This window comes from Canis aureus, chromosome 35 (genome assembly GCF_053574225.1).
Source record: "Canis aureus isolate CA01 chromosome 35, VMU_Caureus_v.1.0, whole genome shotgun sequence".
NCBI classification, from domain to species: domain Eukaryota; kingdom Metazoa; phylum Chordata; class Mammalia; order Carnivora; family Canidae; genus Canis; species Canis aureus.
The window spans coordinates 2,446,449-2,469,331 of NC_135645.1; the positions used below are offsets into that span (position 1 = coordinate 2,446,449).

The following is a 22,883-nucleotide window of genomic DNA, read 5'->3' on the forward strand; positions in this document are numbered from 1 at the left end:
CGTTTTATCAGGTCGGCAGAGGTTTAGAATCTGATTTTTAAGTTTTGACAGTATGATTTATATGAATGTTTTTTTTTTTTAATTTTTATTTATTTATGATAGTCACATACAGAGAGAGAGAGAGAGGCAGAGACACAGGCAGAGGGAGAAGCAGGCTCCATGCACCGGGAGCCCGATGTGGGATTCGATCCCGGGTCTCCAGGATCGCGCCCTGGGCCAAAGGCAGGCGCCAAACCGCTGCGCCACCCAGGGATCCCGATTTATATGAATGTTGATATAGAATATCTACCAGTTATCAAGATCTGGTCTCATTGTGGCTGTTTCTTTTTCTTTTTCCTTTTTTTTTTTTTTTTTATTTTAGCCATTCTGACAGGTGTGATGTGACTCAGTTTCTTAATTTGAAAATGGGCATTATACTATCTTACAGAATTGTTGTGAGAATTAAATGAACACTTGTGAGAACAAGGCTTCTCAGTTACTACTGTTTATATTACTATATATATACCCCTAGTGTCATGGAAGAAACTTTTTCATAAAAGTAGCTCATCGTAATGGAATTTTTTTTTCCAATTTACATACCCTACCTCACTGAGTAGGAGAAAGCCGTTTTCTTCTTTTAGATTGGAAAAATCCACAGCTGATCATTTAACTTGAGGATTTAGATAATAACACATTTAAAAATAAAGCAAATTTATATTTTATACGCTTTGCTATTTTTAATTTTGTTATGGTTATCCCTTATAATGCTTTATTTTAAAATTGACCTGGTTAGTCAAAATTAGTCTTTTTTTTTAATGGTCCCCAGAAAATTTATTTTTTTGTGTACTCTCATGGCTCTGAGATTTCAGACTTGTGGTGAAGAATAAGAAAAAAAAAAATGCTAAAGTAGTGTTTCTTTCTTTTTTTTTTTTTTTTTTTAAAGATTTTATTTATTTATTTATTTATGAGAGACATACACACACACAGAGGCAGAGACACAGGCAGAGGGAGAAGCAGGCTCCATGCAGGGAGCCCGACTGGGATTCAATCCCAAGTCCCCAGGATCAGGCCCTGAGCCACCTGGGCTGCCCCAAAAGTAGTGTTTCAAGAGTGTTCAAAAATATTCCCTTTCTGCCCCCTGAGAATTTAACATGTTCATGTATCTGATTTCATGAAATATTTTTATTTAAAGGCAAATGTTTTTGAGTGTCTTTGAATTGGATGAATTTATGTATAGTTGAAGGACTGACCTCAAGAAGATAAAGTACTTTGGGGATATTTGAATTATTTTAATGAATATTTGTGATTAAGAGTCTTAAAAATTACCGATGGGTTAGGTAGAGTAGTAATATGTAAGGAAAGATTCCTATAATATATAATTTCTCTTTTATTTCAGAAAAGACTAATTATATTAATATAGTTGTTAGATTCTTGTGTTTAGAGCAATTTGGAAAAAATAATTGAAGTTCATTAGTTTTGTGAGATTTTAAGTTGACCAGTTTATTTGCTTTATCAATCATCAAAATTAATATTGAAGTTGGGATGTGGACAAAGTATTTGGCTATTTCTTAGATGAATATTTTTTGGCTTCTAGTAATCTTCTTTTGACATTTGTAAATAGAAATCTGGAGTTGGTTTAGTTTCCTGATTTTCACATTGTTGTGCTGTGGTATTAGGGCAATGTGATGTTTGTAAATTACTTTGGGAGAGTTTAAAAGTGTTGAAAACAATGAGTGTAGAAGGCAGAAAGGAAGGTAGCTCTGAATATTCTGCTAGAAAAGTGAAGAACCCAATTATTTTCTTTTTATGCTATACCTTTACTATGTGCTTTTTATTTCATAGCTGCTATTTACTTGTTTCCATCAATGATTTTAAACTTACCTGAGAATAAGGACCATACTCTACTTTTGTTTGTTTTCATTACAGCATAACCTGCCACATACATTCATTGCACACAGCATATGCTCAATAAATATTTGCCGAATTGAAATGAACTTCTTTAGAAATGTACTCTTTTAGTTGAATGATTTATTATTATTATTATTATTTTTATTGCCTATGGTTTCATTGGAAGGTGGTCATCTTTAAAAACTGGACACTTCTGTGATTATGGAAAGTAGATATGAGTAATTTTTGTAAATAGGCTTTTGCTTATTTATATGCATTAAAGAAATATGGTGGATAACAGAAATAGAAATCTTCATTAATTGGTAGATTTGCTTTGAGCTCTTGATTTGAGCTTTTCCTATAAAACCTTTCTTTAATGCTGAAAGTATATTGGCTGATTTGAATTTTTATCTTATTATTATCCTCTTACGAAAGTGCTTTCAAAGTAGCAAAGAAGTTAGGGATGTAAGAAATCTGTCAACTAGAAAATGAGGCTGAGTAATTAATTATTAAGTTAAAATGAGTTAAGTTATAAGTTAATAATCATCACATTTTGTATATCACAGATGATATCATCAAATTGAATAGAAAGGAAGGAAAGAAGCAGAATTTTCCGAGACTAAATAGAAAACTCCAGCAAAGCAGTGCCCGGCAATTCAGGATGAGAGTGCGATGGGGAATCCAACAGAATTCTGGTAATTTTTACAAGTAAACTTAAGAAAGAGCTATTATTTGTAGATTCATAGCATCTATGTTTAGTACATACTTAAAATATGGAAGAAATATATTAGTACCCTTTGTGATTTGTATTTTCTCAGATTTTTGTTTAATCTTGAAATCCGGTAAGCATTTTCAGTTGCTTTAATTAGGTGATAACCCTGTTTTTTAAAAACATTAAGTCGGGATCCCTGGGTGGCGCAGTGGTTTGGCGCCTGCCTTTGGCCCAGGGCGCGATCTTGGAGACCCGGGATCGAATCCCACGTCGGGCTCTCAGTGCATGGAGCCTGCTTCTCCCTCTGCCTATGTCTCTGCCTCTCTCTATCTCTCTCTCTCTCTCTCTCTCTCTGTGACTATCATAAAAAGAAAAAAAAAAAAAAATTTAAAAACATTAAGTCATTTTTAAAGTACCTTCTGTATGTAAATAGCATAAATTATATTTAGGGCTACAGTATTGTAAGGGATTTTACAAAGCAGAGGTTTTATTTCCTTTCCAGTTAGGTATTTAATAGTCTGGTGGATAATTACATAACTCCCACATGCATAAAATATATTCAATGAAAGTGCATACCACTTTACAAGACAACTCCTTTATTGGAGATAACTATTTACTAGAAAGTTTTCTTAATTGAAATTAAATTGTGCCTACCTGTTAACTCTGTAGAGTTACAGGAAGCAAACTCTCTTTTCTATATGAGAACTTTTTAAATATGTGAGACTATTCTGCATGGAAAATACTTCCAGGCTCTTTGTGTTATCATCTAGGGCTCTTAAGGATCTGTTAAATCCTCTAAAGGGAACACTCAGAATTGAGTGCCTTAGATGTGATATAATAATCTTGGAACTCTACATATACACGTATTTTTTGGCACTTTGTGGAAGCTTATTGATTGATTTATAACCATGTTGTTCCAAAATGGATTTAAGGTGGTTACTGAACCCTATTAATTGTATATGACTCATTAATTTTTTTAGCAGTTATATCAGTGTTTTAGAATGAACCTTTGTGGGGATCCCTGGGTGGCTCAGTGGTTTGGCGCCTGCCTTTGGCCCAGGGCGCGATCCTGGAGTCCTGGGATCGAGTCCCGCGTCGGGCTCCCGGCATGGAGCCTGCTTCTCCCTCTGCCTGTGTCTCTGCTTCTCTCTCTCTCTGTGACTATCATAAATAAGTAAAAATTAAAAAAAATTAAAAAAAAAAGAACCTTTGTTCAAATTAAAAAACTAGATCTTTTTTACACACGTAAAAAACATTTGGTGACTTTTATCCTGTATGTTAAAAAACGTAAAAAATAATTACCAGTGGGTTCCATGATTATAATTAGTTCTATGTATATAATAGTTAATATGCCTTCATACTCTCTAAACATATCTGTAACTGAGGTTAGACTCTACAAAGAATTTTATTCTTCTCTAATAATTTTCATTTCTATTTTTTTAAAAGATTTATCTATTTGTTTTAGAAGGAGTGTGCATGTGGGAGTAGGGGGAGGGACAGCGGGAAGAATCCCAGGCCAACTCCCTGCTGAGCACAGACTGGAAGCCTCACCAGGGATTTCACCCAGGGCTCAACTCCACGACCCATGAGATCACGACCTGAGCTGAAACCAAGAATTGTACACTCAACCGAGTCACCCATGCACCCCTTCTAATAATACCTTAAACAGTGGAACCCAAGCAAGTAAATTTTGTGACAGATATTTACCTATAGCAAATGAATATTTAATTCCAATGATTTATATTTAAAAATTCCTATAGATGTTATTCAGCATACCACATTTTAAACATTTGCTTTAATTTCAGAGTTCACAGAAGCCAGAAATGTATTTGTTTATGCTAGTTCTATGTTAAATACATGATAAATGCCCTGAACTGACTAGGTTCTTAGGGTTTTTAGAGATGTGATCTTTTACTTCAAGGAATTTCTAGTAACAGAGATAAGACAGACAACATGGAGTTGAGAAATGTCATGAAAGAAATTCCAGTAGTACCAAAGGACTTTAGATAGATTTTGTGCTAAGAAAATCAGTGGTTTAATGGATAAGGTGAAATAGGATCTGGTCCATGAAGGACCAGAAAAGCTTTCTTTTTATGGGGTTTATCATCTGAGCTTTAAGATAAATGATACCTAGGGGCAGCTTAGGATCTTATAAGATTGAACTTGTGCTTGTTCTCCAGTTACATGTGACAGAGCCTAAAATAGAACATCTGCTTCTGTCACTGAATGTTCAGAGAAATAGAAGATTGTCTCAAATTCTGATTGGCTAGAAGTTCAGATTTCCACATTGTAATGTCAGTGAGAATGTTAGTTTGAGGTAAGAGAACACGTAAGATAGAGAGTTCTTGGCAGACTCTCAATAAATTGTTTTTATTTATTTTTAAGATTTTATTTTTTTAAGTAATCTTTGCACCACTTTGAGGCTTGAGATCAAGAGTGGCATCTTCTACTGATTGAGCTAGCCAGGTGCCCCCTAATCAAATATTTTTGATGGCTGAACAATTAAGTGAATAAAGTCTTGCTAATTCTCTGCCCAAAATATGATTTAGTCACTCATTAAATATATAAACAATCTAAATATTCTTAAGTGGTAGAATAGTATACAGCATCATTTCTTGAAGTGTTGTCTGGGGGTCTTGGGGAATCCCCAACACTCAAGTCCCTTTTATAGGGCAGCCCCGGTAGCACAGCGGTTTAGCGCTGCTTGCAGTCCGGGGTGTGATCCTGGAGACCCGGGATCGAGTCCCACATCCGGCTCCCTGCATGGAGTCTGCTTCTCCCTCTGCCTGTGTCTCTGCCTTTCACTCTCTCTCTCTCTGTGTGTGTTTCTCTATGAATAAATAAATAAAATCTTTAAAAAATTACTTTTATAATAATACTAAGACATTACCTATATTTTCACTATTAGCCTCTCACAAATGTACAGTGGAAGTTTTCTAGAACCTGATGTGTGGTAATTAAATTGTGGTAACAGATATGAGAATTTAGCTGTCTTCTATTAAAGCAGATACCAAAGAGATTTGCAAAATACAGAACAGTGTTGTTCTTCCTTTTAAATATTTTTGGGCTTTTTAAGGGAAAATAATTGTTATTTTTTATTAAAAATATGTTATTTGCCCTGTTGTGGGTTTATTATTGTTGTTTTAATGAAATCGTTTTTAAATGTTTTGTTCTTCATTTCTAGTATGATAATATCCATAAACAAACCTACAGAAACAAAAATCCTGGAGTTCTCAATAATTAGGAATATAAAGAGGTCCTGAGGCCAAAACGTTGGAGAATGATGTTTTTCTTAAAGATAGAAAAGAGGGCAGCCCTGGTGGCTCAGTGGTTTAGCGCCACCTTCAGCCCAGGGTGTGATCCCGGAGACGGGGGATCGAGTCCCACGTCAGGCTCTCTGCATGGAGCCTGCTTCTCCCTCTGCCTGTGTCTCTGCCTCTCTCTGTGTGTGTCTCTCATGAATAAATAAATAAAATCTCAAAAAAAAAAAAAAAGTAGAAGAGATGGGAATATTTGTATATTACTTTGGAAAGGAGCCAGTGATCTGATTGCATTCACTTTGTGATTCAGCATTTTCCCAAAACCCCTCAAATCGTTGTGTAAGTGATCAGACTCCCAAAGTTACTGAGGCAAGTCAATAAGTATATGAAATTCACAAAGAGATTGGGCTAAGATTTGAAACTAAGATGAAAATTCTCATCTTTAGTCTTAACTGTTGTCAACCTTGGTCACACCTGCGGAGCTTTTATAAAGCTAGACTGATGTTCTGGCTGCATTCTTTTTCTACTGAAGCAGAATTTGCAGAAATTAGGCCTAGGGATTTTTTTAAGCTCCATATGTGGTTCTGATACATGGCTAGGGTTAAACTCCTGCTCTAGTACAGCTGAAAATGTGAAAGTTTTTTCATAGAGGTAGTAGTTGAAGTAATGAGAATGAAGATACTCTGGAAAGACAAGAGAACTTTCTAGAGGGGCTGAAATGGATGAAAACTAATAAAAGATGAGGCATCTGGTTGGCTGAGTCCGTAGAGCATGCAACTCTTGATGTAAGGGTTATAAGCAGAAGCTTCACATTGGATATAGAGCTTACTTAAAAAAAAAAAAAAGCACAAGATGAGGACTGGGTGTTATACTATATGTTGGCAAATAGAATTTAAATAATTTTTTAAAAGATTTTATTTATTTACTCATAAACACAGAGAGAGGGGCAGAGACAGAGACAGAGGGAGAAGCAGGCTCCATGCAGGGAGCCTGATGTGGGACTTGATCCCGGGTCTCCAGGATCACACCGCAGGATGCAGGCAGCACCAAACCGCTGCGCCAACAGGACTGCCCTAAATAATTTTTTAAAAGCTAAGAACTTACTGCATTAGGTGATGTCTTTAGTACGCCTTTATAATGCTTTTTAGAATATAAGGCACTTATAGAAGACCAGAATAGAGAGAATTGGAATAGTATGTATAGTTCTTTCCTTACGAAATGTGACAGTGAAAGGGTGAAAAATAGAAGCATTGCTAAAATTGAGGTACAGCTGGTAAAGTTTGTTCAAAGGTACAAAGGGAGGGAGGGGGAACGGATGTTGTAAGCTTTCTAGAAAGTAGAGAAGCCACTTATAGAAATAAAAGTGGAAAGGATAATGAGTATGGGAACAATGACCTAGCAGTCAGTAGACACTTAGGAATAGAATTTTGTCTTATGCTTTTTTTTTATTCTTTTAATCAGTTTTATTTTTGTTAATGAGACTTCTCTCATGAGTCTTTCTCATCCAAGCTTAAAACTTTGGTATAATGATTCCTCCTCTCTCTTTCTCTCTCTTTCTTTCTTTCTTTCTTTCTTTCTTATTTATTTATTTTTATTCCTCCTCTCTCTAATCTTTCTCTTTGCTCTGCTAATTTATTCATTCATTTGGAATACTTTCAAATTTCTTTGTTCCACTCCCTATCCTTTATCATGCCATGTTTGAGTACCAAAGTAGCATCTGAAATGGCCTCACTGCCTTTTTTCTCCCTCTTCCATTCAGTCTAAGATACTGCTTCTAGACTGATGTAACTGATCATGAATTCTGTAACTCCTCGTTCCTTGTCAAGTGTATTCTTTATTCCTATATAAAGTCTTCTGATTTGAGGCTACCACATCCATTTACTATTTATTCTTTTCCCTAGACTGTGCCTCAATATGCTGTGGTTACCCATGTCTTTGTACTTGTAAGTTTATGTCTATCTCCCTAATCAGATTTTGTCTGTTTTACAATGCCTAGCTGAAAGCCCACTTTTTCTGTAATATTTTTTTTCTCTTTGGAAGTGTATCCTAGATTACGTTTTTTACCTTTTACTTAATTTTTATATTACAGCTTGTAAAGTGTTCCAATTTTTGGAACCACACAAACTTGCACTTAGATTGATGGCTCTGCTATTTTCTAACTGACATTTGGGTAGTTATTGTTCTTAACCTCACTTTGCTCACCTGCTAAGATGTTAGCATCAACCCCATCAAATTCTCATTTAAAATACTTAGCAAAGTATGTTAACAGAGATAGTGGTATCTATTTCATATTCAATACAAATAAAAATAGCAAGTAGTTGTAGATTTAGTTTAAATATACAGGTTCCCCTAATCTTTATTTGGTTGTAATTGTAGAAGGAAATCACACACAGAACAATAATTTGGTTTCTGGGGGCACCTGGCTGGCTCATTCAGAAGAGTATATGGCTCTTGATCTTGAGATGTCATGAGTTTGAGCCCCACATTGGATTACTTAAGATTACTTAGTAGAGATTACTTAAGTAAATAAAACTTTAAAAAACCCAATAATTTTCACAATTTAAAAAGTTGTATCTATTGCTTTTTCCCCAGATTATAAAAGTAATCAGTACTGTAGGACTGAGGCAGAGTACCCAAGAAAGGAACAAACCTGGAAGGACTCCCTATGACATGGATTTGCCATTCTGATGGAACTCAGTAGGAAGCTATCTATAGGGGTGATGCAAGTTAGATTCAATGGATGATAAGTGACGCCTAAGACTACGTCTGGACAGATGCCTAGGGCCCAGATTTAAGGGATCACTCACACTCAGATTTTGTGCCCTTGATGCTTCTCTTGCTTTACCAGTCTCAGCTTGCAGGGAAGGGATGATGAGTACCAGTAGGTGTTCTGTGCCGCAGAATAAATCTTGAGGTGTACACTGGAACCTGAAAGTAAAAATCCTTTCTCGGGGTCTTTCCAGTGCCCTCTACTTAGAAAGCTTAACATTGTGCCAGCTAGTAAGAGAAATGTTCCTGTAACAAACAGGGCAGTAAAGAGTGAATTGGGAACTGAAAGGCAGTAAATTAGTAAATGGTTCAACCATTATAACAAGTTTTCCTGTCTTGTTGGGCTCTGTTCTCAAAATAGGTACATTACACAAAAGCATTCTGGAGTTAGTAAGTTTGGGAAAACATATAATACTATCCATAACTTAGAAATTCATCACACACATTTGTTCTCAGAAATCCTATGGTAAAGAAAACTATTTTAACTTTTTTTAGTTTGGCCATGAAACTTTTCTGTTAGAAGACCTGTTACCATATTGCAGGTGTGTAGTATTATATAGGATACCATTCTAAAGACATTCTCTCCAAAATTAGAATTCCAAATTAAAAATGCCCAATATCACAATTGTTACCTAGTAAGGTTCTGTGGAATTTCTGGCCATTGCATTAAGAAATAAAAGAATTTGAGGTGCAGTTTTTGGAAAGAAGACAGTTATTGCTCAGTAATCCCAAGAAAATAATTCATTTTTTCCCCAGGAAAATAATTTGAAAGACTTAATGGAACTAAAAAGTAAGTTTAGTGAGATGGCTGATTAAAAGGTATCAATCAGGGCAGCCCGGATGGCTCAGCAGTTTAGCGCCGCCTTCAGCCCAGGGCCTGATCCTGGAGACCCGGGATCGAGTCCCACGTCAGGCTCCCTGTGTCTCTCATGAGTAAAACCTTTTTTTTTGAAAAAAAAGTATTAACTAAAAATCTCAATAGCTTTTGATAATCCCAGGAATGACAATATGAAAATAATTATTGAAAAGGAATCTTTTTTGTGATTCCTTTTTTGTGACAACTAAATCTAAAAATACGTAATAATAAACTTAACAAGAAATGTGTAAGACTTACGTGAGGAAAAATTTAAAGCTTTCCTGAGTCAGTTTAGTGACAAGCCTCGAATAGGTGGAAAGATATACTGTGTTCACGAATATTGTAAAGTTGTCAGTTCTTGAAAAATTAATTATAAATTTAATATTCTTTCAAAGCATCGAAGGATATTAAAACTTGACCTCAGGAAACCTACTTATGAACATGACAGTTCATGAATGGAAAAATAGCAATAGCCAAAAACACATGGAAAATGTCCATTCTCATTAGTAAACTATCGAATACATTTTTTTTTCCAAAAATCTAAGTGATAAAGATTAAAAAGAATATTCAGCATTGTCAGTGATAGAGGCACAGTGGCACCCTTTTGTTCCTGGGGATATGAATAAGTATGGTCATTCTAGAGGAGATTTTTTATAGTATAGCATTTCAATTTCTGGAAATTTGTATCTTGAAGGAATAATCATGGAAGTGAAAATAGCTCTAGAGATCTAGAGAAATGTAAATTTGACTTGCTATTTACTCTTGGTTAAACATATGTTCATATATATATATATAAAAGTTTTTTTTTAAAGATTTTACTTATTCATGAGAGACAGAGAGAGAGGCAGAGACACAGGCAGAGAGAGAAGCAGGCTCCACGCAGGGAGCCCGACGTGGGACTCGATCCTGGGACTCTAGAATCACGCCCTGGGCTGAAGGCAGACGCTCAACCGCTGAGCCACCCAGAGATCCTTATTTTAAAGATTTTTTTTTAATTTATTTATGAGAGACACAGAGAGAGAGAGAGGCAGAGAGAGACACAGGCAGAGGGAGAAGCAGGCTCCTTGCAGGGAGTCTGATATGGGACTCGATCCCGGATCTCCAGGATCATGCTCTGGGCCAAAGGCAGGCGCTAAACCGCTGAGCCCCCCAGGGATCCCCTCTTATATTGTTTTTAGTGCATTTTACAAATACTTTGCAACTCTGTAAAATCAGAAGTAAATTTATATATACTTGGTAGTTTTTAATTGTCCAGTAGAAAAGATAACCCTGAAAATTCCCCCTGTAAGACATTTACCAGTTTTATGTCTAAAAGAGCTATAATTTAAACTTTGGTTTTTTTCTGCTACTGAATATAAAATCCAGCTTTTTGAAATTCCTTTGAAACTAGATTGGTTTCCCAGCTATGCTCTTATTAATGAGTTAAATAAAAGTTTAACACACACGCACACAAAATGTTACTTATAATAGTTTAACATTAGAAGTAAGTGAAGATGATCATTTTGAGATTGGTTGGATCAAGTATGGCACATTAAAAAATAATACAATGGGGGCAGCCCCATTCTCTCCCTGTCTCTCATGAATAAATAAAATTTTTTTTAATTTCTTTTTTTAAAATTTATTTATGATAGTCACACAGAGAGAGAGAGAGGCAGAGACCCAGGCAGAGGGAGAAGCAGGCTCCATGCACTGGGAGCCCAATGTGGGATTCGATCCTGGGTCTCCAGGATCACGCCCTGGGCCAAAGGCAGGCGCTAAACTGCTGTGCCACCCAGGGATCCCCGAATAAATAAAATCTTAAAAAAAAAAAAAAAAGATTATGAAATATGGTTGCCAGGGTGATTGATTCAGTGTACCTTCTAGGCACTTGGTACTACAAAATTGTGAATTACCTCTGTGATAGTCTTTTGAATTGCTTAAAAATAGTTCAAACTAAAAATATATCCTTTTAAAATGTGTAGGAGTAAAAGAAAAGACCTGCAAGAGATAGAATGTTAGTGATTATCCCAAGATGATGGGATAATGGGTGACTTTTTTCATTTGGACTTCATATGTTTCTAAGATTTCTGCAGTGAACATGTTTGTTTTTTCATGATTAGAAAATATTTTAAAAATATGGGCGCCTGGGCGGCTCAGTCTTGTTAGCGTCTGCCTTCAGCTTAGGTCATGATCCCAGAGTCCTGGGATAGAACTCCATGTCTGGCTCCCTACGCAGGGGGAAGCTTGCTTCTCCCTCTCCCTCTGCCTGCCCCTCCCCCTGCTTGTGTATGCACAGACTCTCTCTCTGTCAAATAAATAAATAAAATCTATAAAAAAAAAAAATAAAAACAAAATATTTAAATAGATTAAGACACACAGTGAAAAGGCAAAAGTCAGGTTATTTCATGTGCCACAGAGATTAAAATACATTCATTAGAGTTCAAGGGGTCTTTAATGACAACAGTTTAAATACAGTAGAAATGAAAATAAACCAAATTGCAACATACTAAGTAAATGGGACTTGAGATAGTAACCCACTCAAGGTCATTGTCATTCAATAGAAATGTGAGCCACATATGAAGAATATATTTTATTTGACCCAATATATCCAAAACAATGCTGTATATAATTAATAAAGTTATTAATGAAATATTGTACTTTTTTATTACATCTTAGTTCACTCTAGTCATATTTCAAGTATTGAGTAACTGCATGTTATTAGTGGATACCACATTGTACAGGAAAATTTCTTCAATGAGAAAGTAATGCAAGAGAGAGAGGATAGCCGCAGGGGAAACATGAGAATCTTGTAGTCCTTTGCAGTCCATTATAGGAACAGAACCCTTGCTGGTGCAGTTTATTGTCTCTTTAAAAATGAAATATTAGAGGTGCTTGAGTGGCTCAATGGTTGAGCATCTGCCTTCCACTCAGGTTGTGATCCTGGGGTCCTAGGATCAGTTCCCGCATTGGGCTCCCCACAGGGGGAGCCTGCTTCTCCCTCTGCCTGTGTCTCTGCCTCTCTTTGTGTGTCTCATAAAGAAATAAATAAAATCTTTAAAAGATAAAATTTAAAAATTACATACATAACTTCAAAAGAAATACATGTAAATAATTCAATATTATATGATAAAAAAGATTATATAAATAAATGAAAAATAAAACACTCATACTTTCCACCCTGCTTAAGAAATAGAATACCTGTGTGCCTTTCAGTTGCATTTTTAGATTGATTTTTTTTTTTTTTTTAAACCTTCTACAGGTTTTGGCAAGAATAGTCTGAGCCGTAGAGGAAGGGTAATGCCTGGAAAGAGACGTCCTTATGGAGTTATCACTGGCCTTGCAGCTAGGAAAGCAACTGGAATTCGAAAAGGAATTAGTCCTATGAATCGACCACCTCTTAGTGATAAGGTAGGATGATGGTTTAACCCTGCATCAGATACGCTTTTCCTTTACTTGTACTAATATTTCCATGAATGAGTAGGATATTTTCATTGGGAGAGAATTTTATTTGAACGTTTTGATTTTTTTTTAATGTGCTTTGCATCTTATATAAAAAATAAAAATCATGTCTTTCATGAAGAATACCTAAATTTCCACATTCTTATATAAAATTTGTGTAAAATTTTTTTATAGGTTCCTGATTTCCTTTACCTGTGTGTGTTTTTGTATATACAATTTCTAATAGGTTTTTGAGGTATAATTTTATAGTACAGAATTCATCATATAGTACAGAATTCATCTATAGTACAGAATTCGCTGTACAATTCAGCGAATTTTAGAAAATTTAGAGTTGTATTATTTAATTAGAAAATTAGAGTTGTGGGATGCCTGGGTGGCTCAGCAGTTGAGCGCCTGCCTTTGGCCCAGGGCATGATCCTGGAGACTTAGGATCGAGTCCCGCATCAGACTCCCTGCATGGAGCCTGCTTCTCCCTCTGCCTGTGTCTCTGCCTCTCTCTCTCATGAGTAAATAAATAAAAATCTTTAAAAAAAAATGAAGAAAATTAGAGTTGTATTTAGAGTTGTAGTCTCATTCATTCATAAATCATACCTCATCATATACCTTAGGCAACCCACCCATGTACTTTCTGTAGATTTTCTATAAATTTGCCTTTTTTACACATTCCTTATAAATGGAATCATAGATAATATGTGGTCTGGTGTTTAGTTATGGTGTTTTTCAGGTTCATCATGTAGTATGGATCGGTACTTGATTCTGTTTTTAATCATTGTTTAATATTCCATTATATAGATATACCATATTTTATTTATTCATTTACCAATTGCTGGACGTTTCAGTTATTTTCACTTTTTGTATATTATAAATAATGTTGATGTGATGAATGTATATAGGCAGACACTCAACTGCTGAGCCACCCAGGCGTCCCTCCTTAAATTATTTTTAATATACATATTTTGGTTAAGAGTCACAACTGTCTTAGGTTCTATAACTTTTCAGTTCTTTTATTTTTAAGATTTTATTTATTCATGAGAGAGACAGAGAGAGAGAGAGAGAGGCAGAGACACAGGTACAGGGAGAAGCAGGTTCCATGCAAGGCGCCTGACATTTGACTTGATCCCAGGTCTCCAGGATCAGGCCCTGCGCTGAAGGTGGCGTTAAACTGGTGAGCCACTCGGGGTGCCCCCGATCTAGTAAAAAACATATTTTTTTTTTTAAAGATTTTATTTATTTATTCATAGACACACACACAGAGAGGCAGAGACACAGACAGAGGGAGAAGCAGGCTCCGTGCAGGGAGCCTGATGTGGGACTTGATCCCGGGTCTCCAGGATCACACCCCAGGCTGCAGGCTGCGCCAAACCACTGCGCCACCGGGGCTGCCCAAAGATTTTATTTTATTTTTAAAGATTTATTATTTATGATAGAGAGAGGCAGAGTAGTAAAATTTTTAAATTACCACATGTGTTAGTCTTTTGAGTTGTTTGAAAACAGTGAAAATTAAAAATATTAATTAAAATGCTAAGAATGTACTGAATAGTAAGATCCATTTATTCAAGTTGAATGATTTTGGCAAAGGTAAGGTTTGAAAAGTGCTGTTTCTTAAAATCTTTTCCTCAACCTGAATACATATTAATAATCTGATTTGGACAAAATATAGTACTTGTGAAGCAGATTATTTTCCAGCAAATTAGAAACCTATTTACATATAAATAACTCATTATCTTTTTGTATTCATTAAACAAGTTATTGGAAGAACTTAATTGGCCTTGGATTGTTACATGTACTTAAAAATTTTACATCTTAAAAAAAAAATTCTGACCATGATTAGATGTTGTTACTTTTTCTCTCACTTTCCATAGTTGATGTGAATTAGTGAGATTTTATTTCAATAAAAATACACATTTTTTTGTTTTGTTTTTTTTACCTGTAAAGTGAATGACTGAATGGGAAAGATAGCACACTCATATATATAACTAGTATTTACTGAGAGTAAGTGGCTGTACTAACGGGAATGGTTGACTTCAGGAATGAATTTTTGGTTGTTATTGTTGAGAGTCAGTTTTAAATATCTGTCAAGTAAAAGTTGTGTTTAGGTGGGTTTTTTTTTTTTAATATTTTAATTATTTATTCATGAGAGACACAGAGAGAGAGAGGGGCAGAGACACAGGCAGAGGGAGAAGCAGGCTCCATGCAGGGAGCCCTACGTGGGACTGGATCCCGGGTCTCCAGGATCACACCCTGGGTTGAAGGCAGTGCCTAACCGTGGCCAGCCGGGCTGCCCGTTTTTTTTTTTTTTTTAATATTTTATTTATTTATTCATGAGAGACACAAAGAGAGAGGCAGAGACTTAGGCAGAGAGAGAAGCAGGCCCATAGAACTTTTAACTTAACTTTGGTAATACTAAACTATTTATAATACTTCTGTGAATTAAAAAAATTGTGTTGTTGCTGCTGTATATATATATATATATATATGTATAGCAGTTATTTTCCACTAATGGGTAGTTTTAATTGTTTTTCTGATTTTAATAATATAAATGTCTTCATACTATGGAATTCTATAGAGCAGTAAAGGAATAAATTAATCTGTAAGACAGCATGGATGCACCTCAACACATCATGCTAAGCAAAAGGAAAACACAACACTGTGTCTTGTGTGATTCCATTTATTTGAAATTGTAGAAAACACTAAACTGTAGTGACAGATAGTCATTGCCTGGGATGGGAGTCCGGTCAGGGAAGGGAATTAACTGGGAAGGGAATTAACTCCAAAGGGGTACAGGGAAATGTTTTAGTGTGAGGGCACTTTTTCTATATCTTGATTATAATGTGGTTACATGATCATATGTAATTACTCAAATTCATCAAATTGTGAATTTAATGTATATATTAAATTAGTGTTTAATATAATTTAAATTTAACATATTTAACATATAACAATGTATATATTAAATAATGTCTTAGTAACATTAACATAAAAATTAAATACCTTAGGTTTTTCCACTTAACAATTTTTTATATATTTTTATATATTTTTTTATATTATTGTAAAAGAAAAACTTATCTTTATACTTTTAAAAACACATTGATACATATTTACAAACCTTAGATCCATGGAATGCGTTCAGCATGTATTAGCGGATTATTATTCTAGTCTATGTTTTCATCATTTAACTAACGTGATTGGGTACCCACTATGTGCTAGATGCAAGGAATTCTACAGTAACTCAGTTGAAAATCCCTCATGGGGGCTGCCCCGGTGGCTCCGCGGTTTAGCGCCACCTTCAGCCCAGGGCGTGATACTGGAGACAAGGGATCAAGTCCCATGTTGGGCTCCCAGCATGGAGCCTGCTTCTCCCTCTGCTTGTGTCTCTGCCTCTCTCTCTCTCTCTCCTCTCTGTGTATTCTCATGAATAAATAAATAAAATCTTAAAAAAGGAAAAGAAAAGAAAATCACTCATGGAAAACTGAGATAAACATCAAATAATCACACAAATAATAGTATAGTTACGTGGAAGTACTTTGAAGGAAAAAAAACATTGACAGCAGTATAGAGAGAACTTACATTTACCTATATGATAATATTTGGTGTTACTATTAAAGATAAAACACAAAGCTTGGAATGGGTGTTTAGTCTAATTTCATGGCATTTCCCCTATACTCGTTTTTTTAGGATTTTATTTATTTATTCATGAGAGAGACAGAGAGCGAGGCAGAAACATAGGCAGAGGGAGAAGGCAGGCTTTCTTACAGGGAGCCTGATGCAGGACTCGATCCCAGGACCCCAGGATCACGCCCTGAGCCTAAGGCAGATACTCCACCACTGAGCCACCCAGGCATCCCACCCTTGTACTCTTGATGTCCTTTGTCCCTGTTTTTACATTTACTTCTTTTCCAAATGTTCATGAAAATGAAGACTTAAAATTTTTATATATTTTAGTCAATTGATGTTTATGAAATTCTTCTCACCTGCTTAAAAAAATACAAAATAATCTACATTAAGTTTAAGATATGGTTTATATTGCCAAGAACTTTTGAAAAAGCTTCATGGAAAATTTGGAAATCTGAATTAGGCTTTAATTGCTGGAGGGAGAAGGAGGAGACATTTCATATGCTTATTTTCTTGAATCCTTTTTTCTCTATAACATTACTCAGGCTTCTTTGCTATCATAACCTCCTTTTTCTCACACATTTGTTTTGGAGCTTGGCCCTCTTATTCCTTCATTTAGCAATCAAAAATCGTGTATATAAGTAATTAGGGAAATGATCCCCTAATTCACATTTCTGGTTTCCTGATTCTTTTGAGTTCGAGTTCCAGGGCCATCTTTCCCCATAATCTGTGCATTCCTTAGAGCACCTCAAACTGAACAATCCAAAATAGAAAAATTCAGTTTTCTATTTGAATTCTCCTTTTGTTGGAAATATTTTAAGTATGATGTGGTTGCTGTCTTTTCTGGAAACACTTAGGTCATTTTAGCTTCTCTGTTTCTCCAACATGCACATCTAAGAAGTCTCTGTCCATTCTGCTTCAAAAATGTGTACTGTAGTAGGGGATATAACAAAAAGCAATCTGATTAATAACAGAAGGATATTTTTTTGTCTTCTGAAAGAATATAGAACGATATTTTCCAGCATTAAAAAGGAAGGCCAACCTTCTGAGACAAAACGAAGTACAGAGAAAAGCAGTCGCAGTTCTCAAGAGACCTAACCAGTTAAATAGAAAGTAAGTCACCAAATATGATAATGCTGTGCTATCCTGGATAAATAAAGATACACTTCTTGCACTAAGTGATCAAATGAATGTATTTGTATTGGTTATTTTCAAGACAGATATCTGGGATGTCTATATGATCATCGAACATGGAAGTATTCAGTAATGGCTTTCTTCTTTTTTTTGTTTTTTGGCTTTCTTATTCCTTAAACCCAGTATTACTGATGAATTTAACAAATGATAAACTTTTAAAAAATCATCAGTTTGCCTCTTTATCTGTTTACATATAGAATAAAATTACAAAAGGTGATTATTTAGGTAAAGCAACCTCTGCAGGAATTATTCAAAATTGGGAATTCTGAAAGCTAAAATTGTTATTCAGTCTCAGTGATTTAATAGAACAGTATATTTGTGGAAAAAGCAAACTATAAAGAATTAAGCTTAATTTTTTTTAAAGATTTTTATTTATTCATGAGAGACACAGAGAGAGGGGCAGAGACACAGGCAGAGAGAGAAGCAGGCTCCATGCAGGGAACTGAGTGTGGGACTCGATCTTGGGACGGCAGGATCACACCCTGGGCTGAAGGGAGGCACTCAACTGCTGAGCCACTCAGGTGTCCCTAAGGTGAATTTTTTAAAGTAATCTCTATGTCCAATCTATATGTGGGGCTCCTATAAATATATATGGTTTCAGAGTGAGGATGGAAGAGAAAACCATCGATATTATTCAGCAGTTTGGCTATGATATGCCTGTTTGATTTTCTTTATACTAAACCTGTAAATAAATCTATATATGTATGTTTTTCATCAAATTTAGAAAATAGCATTAAAAATGTTATTTTTATTATCTTCAGAAAAGATCTTGTTGGAATATTAGAGAGTTGAATATTTGGACAATAAATTAGTTCAGCATTAATTAGGTTGTTATGTAGTATGCTACAGAAAGATATTTATAAGTAGAATCTCAATAGCTTTGTGTAAATAAGAAAATAATTCAGAGTCTTTGTTTAGTGTATCTTAAATGTCCAGCCTATAAATTAACTATTTTTGCTTATATTTTCTAATAATGTTTGAAAGTTGTTAAATGGCTGAGACTATTCATGATATGTGTGTTTTTGTTGCAGAAATAACATTCCAGCCAATTTTACCAGGAGTGGAAATAAATTAAGTCATCAGAAAGATACTCGTCAGGCAACTTTTCTTTTCAGAAGAGGCCTAAAGGTATAAAAAAAACCCTTGTTGGTGGTTTACTTTTATCTTGAACATCTACCTTTAGTAGTAATCCTCAATCACAGGCATGGCCCATGGTTGAGGTAGGGGTTAGATTTGTGATATGGAGACTATGACATTAGATTAGTTCTTTATGTTATTTATTTTTTCTATTCTCTCTTGTTGCCATTAATAGCAACATCTTATGAGTTTAACATATTACTTATGAATAAATTTGTTTTACTACTTTTTCTGATATAGGAACCCCAACAAAGAGGTATTAACCAGAATAGACATATGCCTCTCTTGCATTCATACACACATACCACACTGGGTTATAAAGTTACAGAGCCAGGATCGCTTTTTGGATTCAAATCTTCTGCTTTCTGTGGGATCTACTGCCTTTTTTTTTTCCCCTTCAGGTTCAGGCCCAGTTGAACACAGAACAACTGCTAGATGATGTAGTAGCAAAGAGAACTCGTCAGTAAGTCTCAATTTGTTTTTCAAGATGTCGTTTCAAAATTCCCAGAATTTAAAAAAAAAAAAAATTCCCAGAATACTAGCAACCCACATTAATACGTACTCTGGTCCAGAAGGAATTAATGAGACCCAAAGTATATTAACCCTTGAGCCTGAAATAAATTCATTTTGTTTTTTTCCCCAAAAGCCCTTTGCATTTTCACATGTCATTGTGTTAGAAATTTTAGCAACAAATACATCACTCTATTTAAAAAAAAAAATTAATGGCCTTTTCCATTTTAATGAAATCTTTATTTCTATAACTGCTTTTATATAAGTCAACCTATTCAGGGAATAAATAGAAGAAAACACAATAGAACTTTTAGAAAACTTGTAAATCCTTAATAACAATAGGATGTTTTTCTTTTTCACATATTCTTTTTTCCCCAACTCCATAAAAGTTTTTTAAAACTACATTTTTTGTCTGTTAGAATTGCACCTCTGACATGTGAGGTGTAACATTGTAATTCCATCAATATGATCAGGTTTTGAGATTAAATTATTTAAAATATGGCAACTTTTTGGAAAACAAAATGTATAAAACATGGTATTGGTACAGATATGATCCCAGCTATAATTGAGCAGAGTTTAAGAAACTATTTTGAACTTGACATTGACAGTATTCTTTTGCATGAGTGTCATGACATTGGAAGTCGTAAGGAAAGAAATAATCATAAGCTATCTGCTTTTGCAATGAACAGTGTTTATACAATTGTGATAATATAAATGCTCTTTGTGTTGAACTTTTGAGAATCAACCTATGGGGGGGGAAGCACATACTACTTAATTTGGTTAACAAATATGGTGAAAATGTCAGATTTTGAGTAATGTGAATATAAAAGCTGATAAAAAGTGAGAAGTACAAAGTGAAAGAAGAGGTAAAAGGAAGGAATTAGAAGTATTCTCTTTTCATACAAAGTCAGGATAGGGGGATTATGTCAAAGATTGAAAGATTTAAAAGACTAAAAGATTTAAGTATAATTAAAGTTATAGTGGAAGTAAAATGGTGAAATAGCTATCAAAATGTTTAGAGGTGGGAGGGAAACTAGAGGATAGTGTGATGAACTAAAACATCATAGTAAAATATTACATACATGTCTTATATAGTGAACTAGCAAGCAGTAAAAGCAGGAAAGGTTAAAAGTGGTGCCATTGGGGAGCAGGAAGGTGGGGGAGAATAGTGGTGACTGTTAGTTTTCATTAGAAGCCTTTCTGTATTATTTAATTTACATGTGTTACACTGAAAAATACTTAATAAATTCAAGTGTCTAGTTCCTATACCCAAGATGCTAATTAATTATATTGTTGTGGAGCTTAGTATTTTTTTTAAAGCAAGAGAAAGTAATGGCTACTTTAAAATGTATGTTTTTATGTGGAATACACTAGATGATTTATGAACTTCCATTTCTAGTGAAGTTTTTGGTTTTTTGAAACTAGATGGCGAACTTCCACCACAAATGGAGGAATTTTGACTGTCTCTATTGACAATCCTGGAGCAGTGCAGTGCCCAGTGTAAGTCCTTTTTTTATTGTGCAGAAATTATAACCTCTCAGTATAATTGGTAATAGAAAAGCATTGGACTTCTGCTTATGATGTCCAAGTTAAGATAAACTAAGACAAAGATCAAAGTAATACTTGTAGTACAAAGTGGAAATAGTATAGTATAAAGTAAAAGTTCTCTTAATTCCTGGTTCTATAGCTCCAAGGTAGCCACTTTTAACAATTTCATGTTTTTATTTGAAAAAAAAAATTGGTACATGTACACTTATTATTATTTTTTTTATGTATAATAATAAATGAGGGAAGCAGGTATATATATATATATACCTGCTGCTTTCTCCTCTACCCCCCCGTATATTTTGGACATCTCTACTTTTCAGTAATACAGATCTACCTTCTTTCTATTTTTTTTTCTTTTTATTTTTTTAAAGATTTTATTTATTCATGAGACACACAGAGAGAGGGGCAGAGACACAGGCAGAGGGAGAAGCAGGCTCCCCGCAGGGAGCCCGATGCGGTACTTCATCCCAGGACTCCAGGATCATATCTTGAGCCAGAAGGCAGACCCTTAACCACTGAGCCACCCAGGCATCCCTCTACTTTCTTTTTAAAGGCCTCCTAGTGTGTTCTTTTATCGGAATGACCTTAATTTAGTTAACTATTCCATTATGTATTGCATTTTAAACTTTCTAGGTTTGTGTAGTTTTTGATCTCTTCAGGCATTTTAATAAATGAACAAAACATAGGATAAGTCTCTAATCATTCTAAATTATTGAAAAGTTAGGTTTACTTAAAAAAGGTATTCTTTGAGTGATTATAAATTTTCATCTCTAGTCAAGAACCAGGTACGATATTACCCCCATGTCTGTGATTTTACTTTCCATGGTTTCAGTTACCCAGTCAACCGTGCTCTGGAAACAGATGGTCCTCCTTCTGATGTATTGTCAGAAGGTCAGTAGTAGCCTAACAACTACATCACAATTCCTACATCATTCACTTCACTTCATCTCATGTAGGCATTTTATAATGTTACATGGTAAGTATAATATATTTTGAGAGAGGAAGGGAGAGAGACCACATTCACATAACTTTTATTTCAATATTCTGTCACAGTTGTTCTGTTTTACTATTAGTTATTGTTAATCTCACACCATTCCTAATTTGTAAATTAAACTTTATAATTTAAAGGTATATATGTATAGGAAAAAACTATATAGTATTTGTAAGGGTTCAGTACTATCTGCCGTTTCAGGTATGGTATCTACTGGTTGAGTAGGGGCCAGTCCATGGATAAGGGGGGGACTGTTGTACTTTTTTTGACACAGTGTAGCCCTAATACTTTGGAACATGTGTAGAAGTCAAGATCTTATTGTACCAAATGATTTATTTTTCTTCTTTTGATTATCAAGCTTGTCTGATTTCATTTTTATTTTTTTATACTAGAACTCAGAAACCACGGTTAACTCGTACTGCTGTACCCTCATTCTTGACAAAACGGGAGCAATCTGATGTAAAGAAAGTTCCTAAAGGTGTCCCCCTACAATTTGACATAAATAGTGTTGGAAAACAGGTAAGTTGTTTTTTTTTTAATTTCTTTGGGCCATTCGTTGAGAATATTTTTAAAAAGTGTGTAATGAATTAAATACAGTGTTCTAAGTCTCCTGAACCTTAGGAAACCACTGATCAATCTGCTTTGTTTCTATAGATAAGCCTATTATGGACATTTCATATGAATAAAATCATACAATATATGATCTTTTGTGACTGACTTCTTTCACTTAACATAGTGTTTTCAAGGTTCATCCATAGTGCATGATCTTTTTATCACTGAATAATGTTCTATCATATGAATGTACCATATTTTATTCATTCATTAGTTGATATTTTGGTTTGGGCTGTTCCCAGTCTGTGGCTATTGTGAATAATGCTCATCTGCACATTCATGTACATGTTTTTTTGTGTGAGTATATGTTTCCATTTCCCCTGGGTAAAAACCTACAAGTGGAATTGCTAGGTCATATCAACTGCCAGACTTGTTTTC

At 34.9% G+C, this 22,883-nt stretch overlaps 1 protein-coding gene across 3 annotated transcripts in view; it reads left to right on the forward strand.

The window, feature by feature from the left end:
- FYTTD1 (forty-two-three domain containing 1) overlaps nucleotides 1–22,883 on the forward strand; it is a 30,334-nt gene that overhangs the window by 3,228 nt on the left and 4,223 nt on the right. For 2 of the 3 annotated variants that reach the window (XM_077884543.1, XM_077884541.1), the window contains exons 2-8: nucleotides 2,433–2,561; nucleotides 12,702–12,850; nucleotides 17,514–17,626; nucleotides 18,739–18,835; nucleotides 19,246–19,307; nucleotides 20,780–20,854; nucleotides 22,286–22,412. In XM_077884543.1, coding sequence (XP_077740669.1) covers nucleotides 2,433–2,561; nucleotides 12,702–12,850; nucleotides 17,514–17,626; nucleotides 18,739–18,835; nucleotides 19,246–19,307; nucleotides 20,780–20,854; nucleotides 22,286–22,412 — 752 coding nt within the window. The remainder of the gene's footprint in view (nucleotides 1–2,432; nucleotides 2,562–12,701; nucleotides 12,851–17,513; nucleotides 17,627–18,738; nucleotides 18,836–19,245; nucleotides 19,308–20,779; nucleotides 20,855–22,285; nucleotides 22,413–22,883) is intronic. The other variant, XM_077884542.1, reaches the window with a different exon arrangement.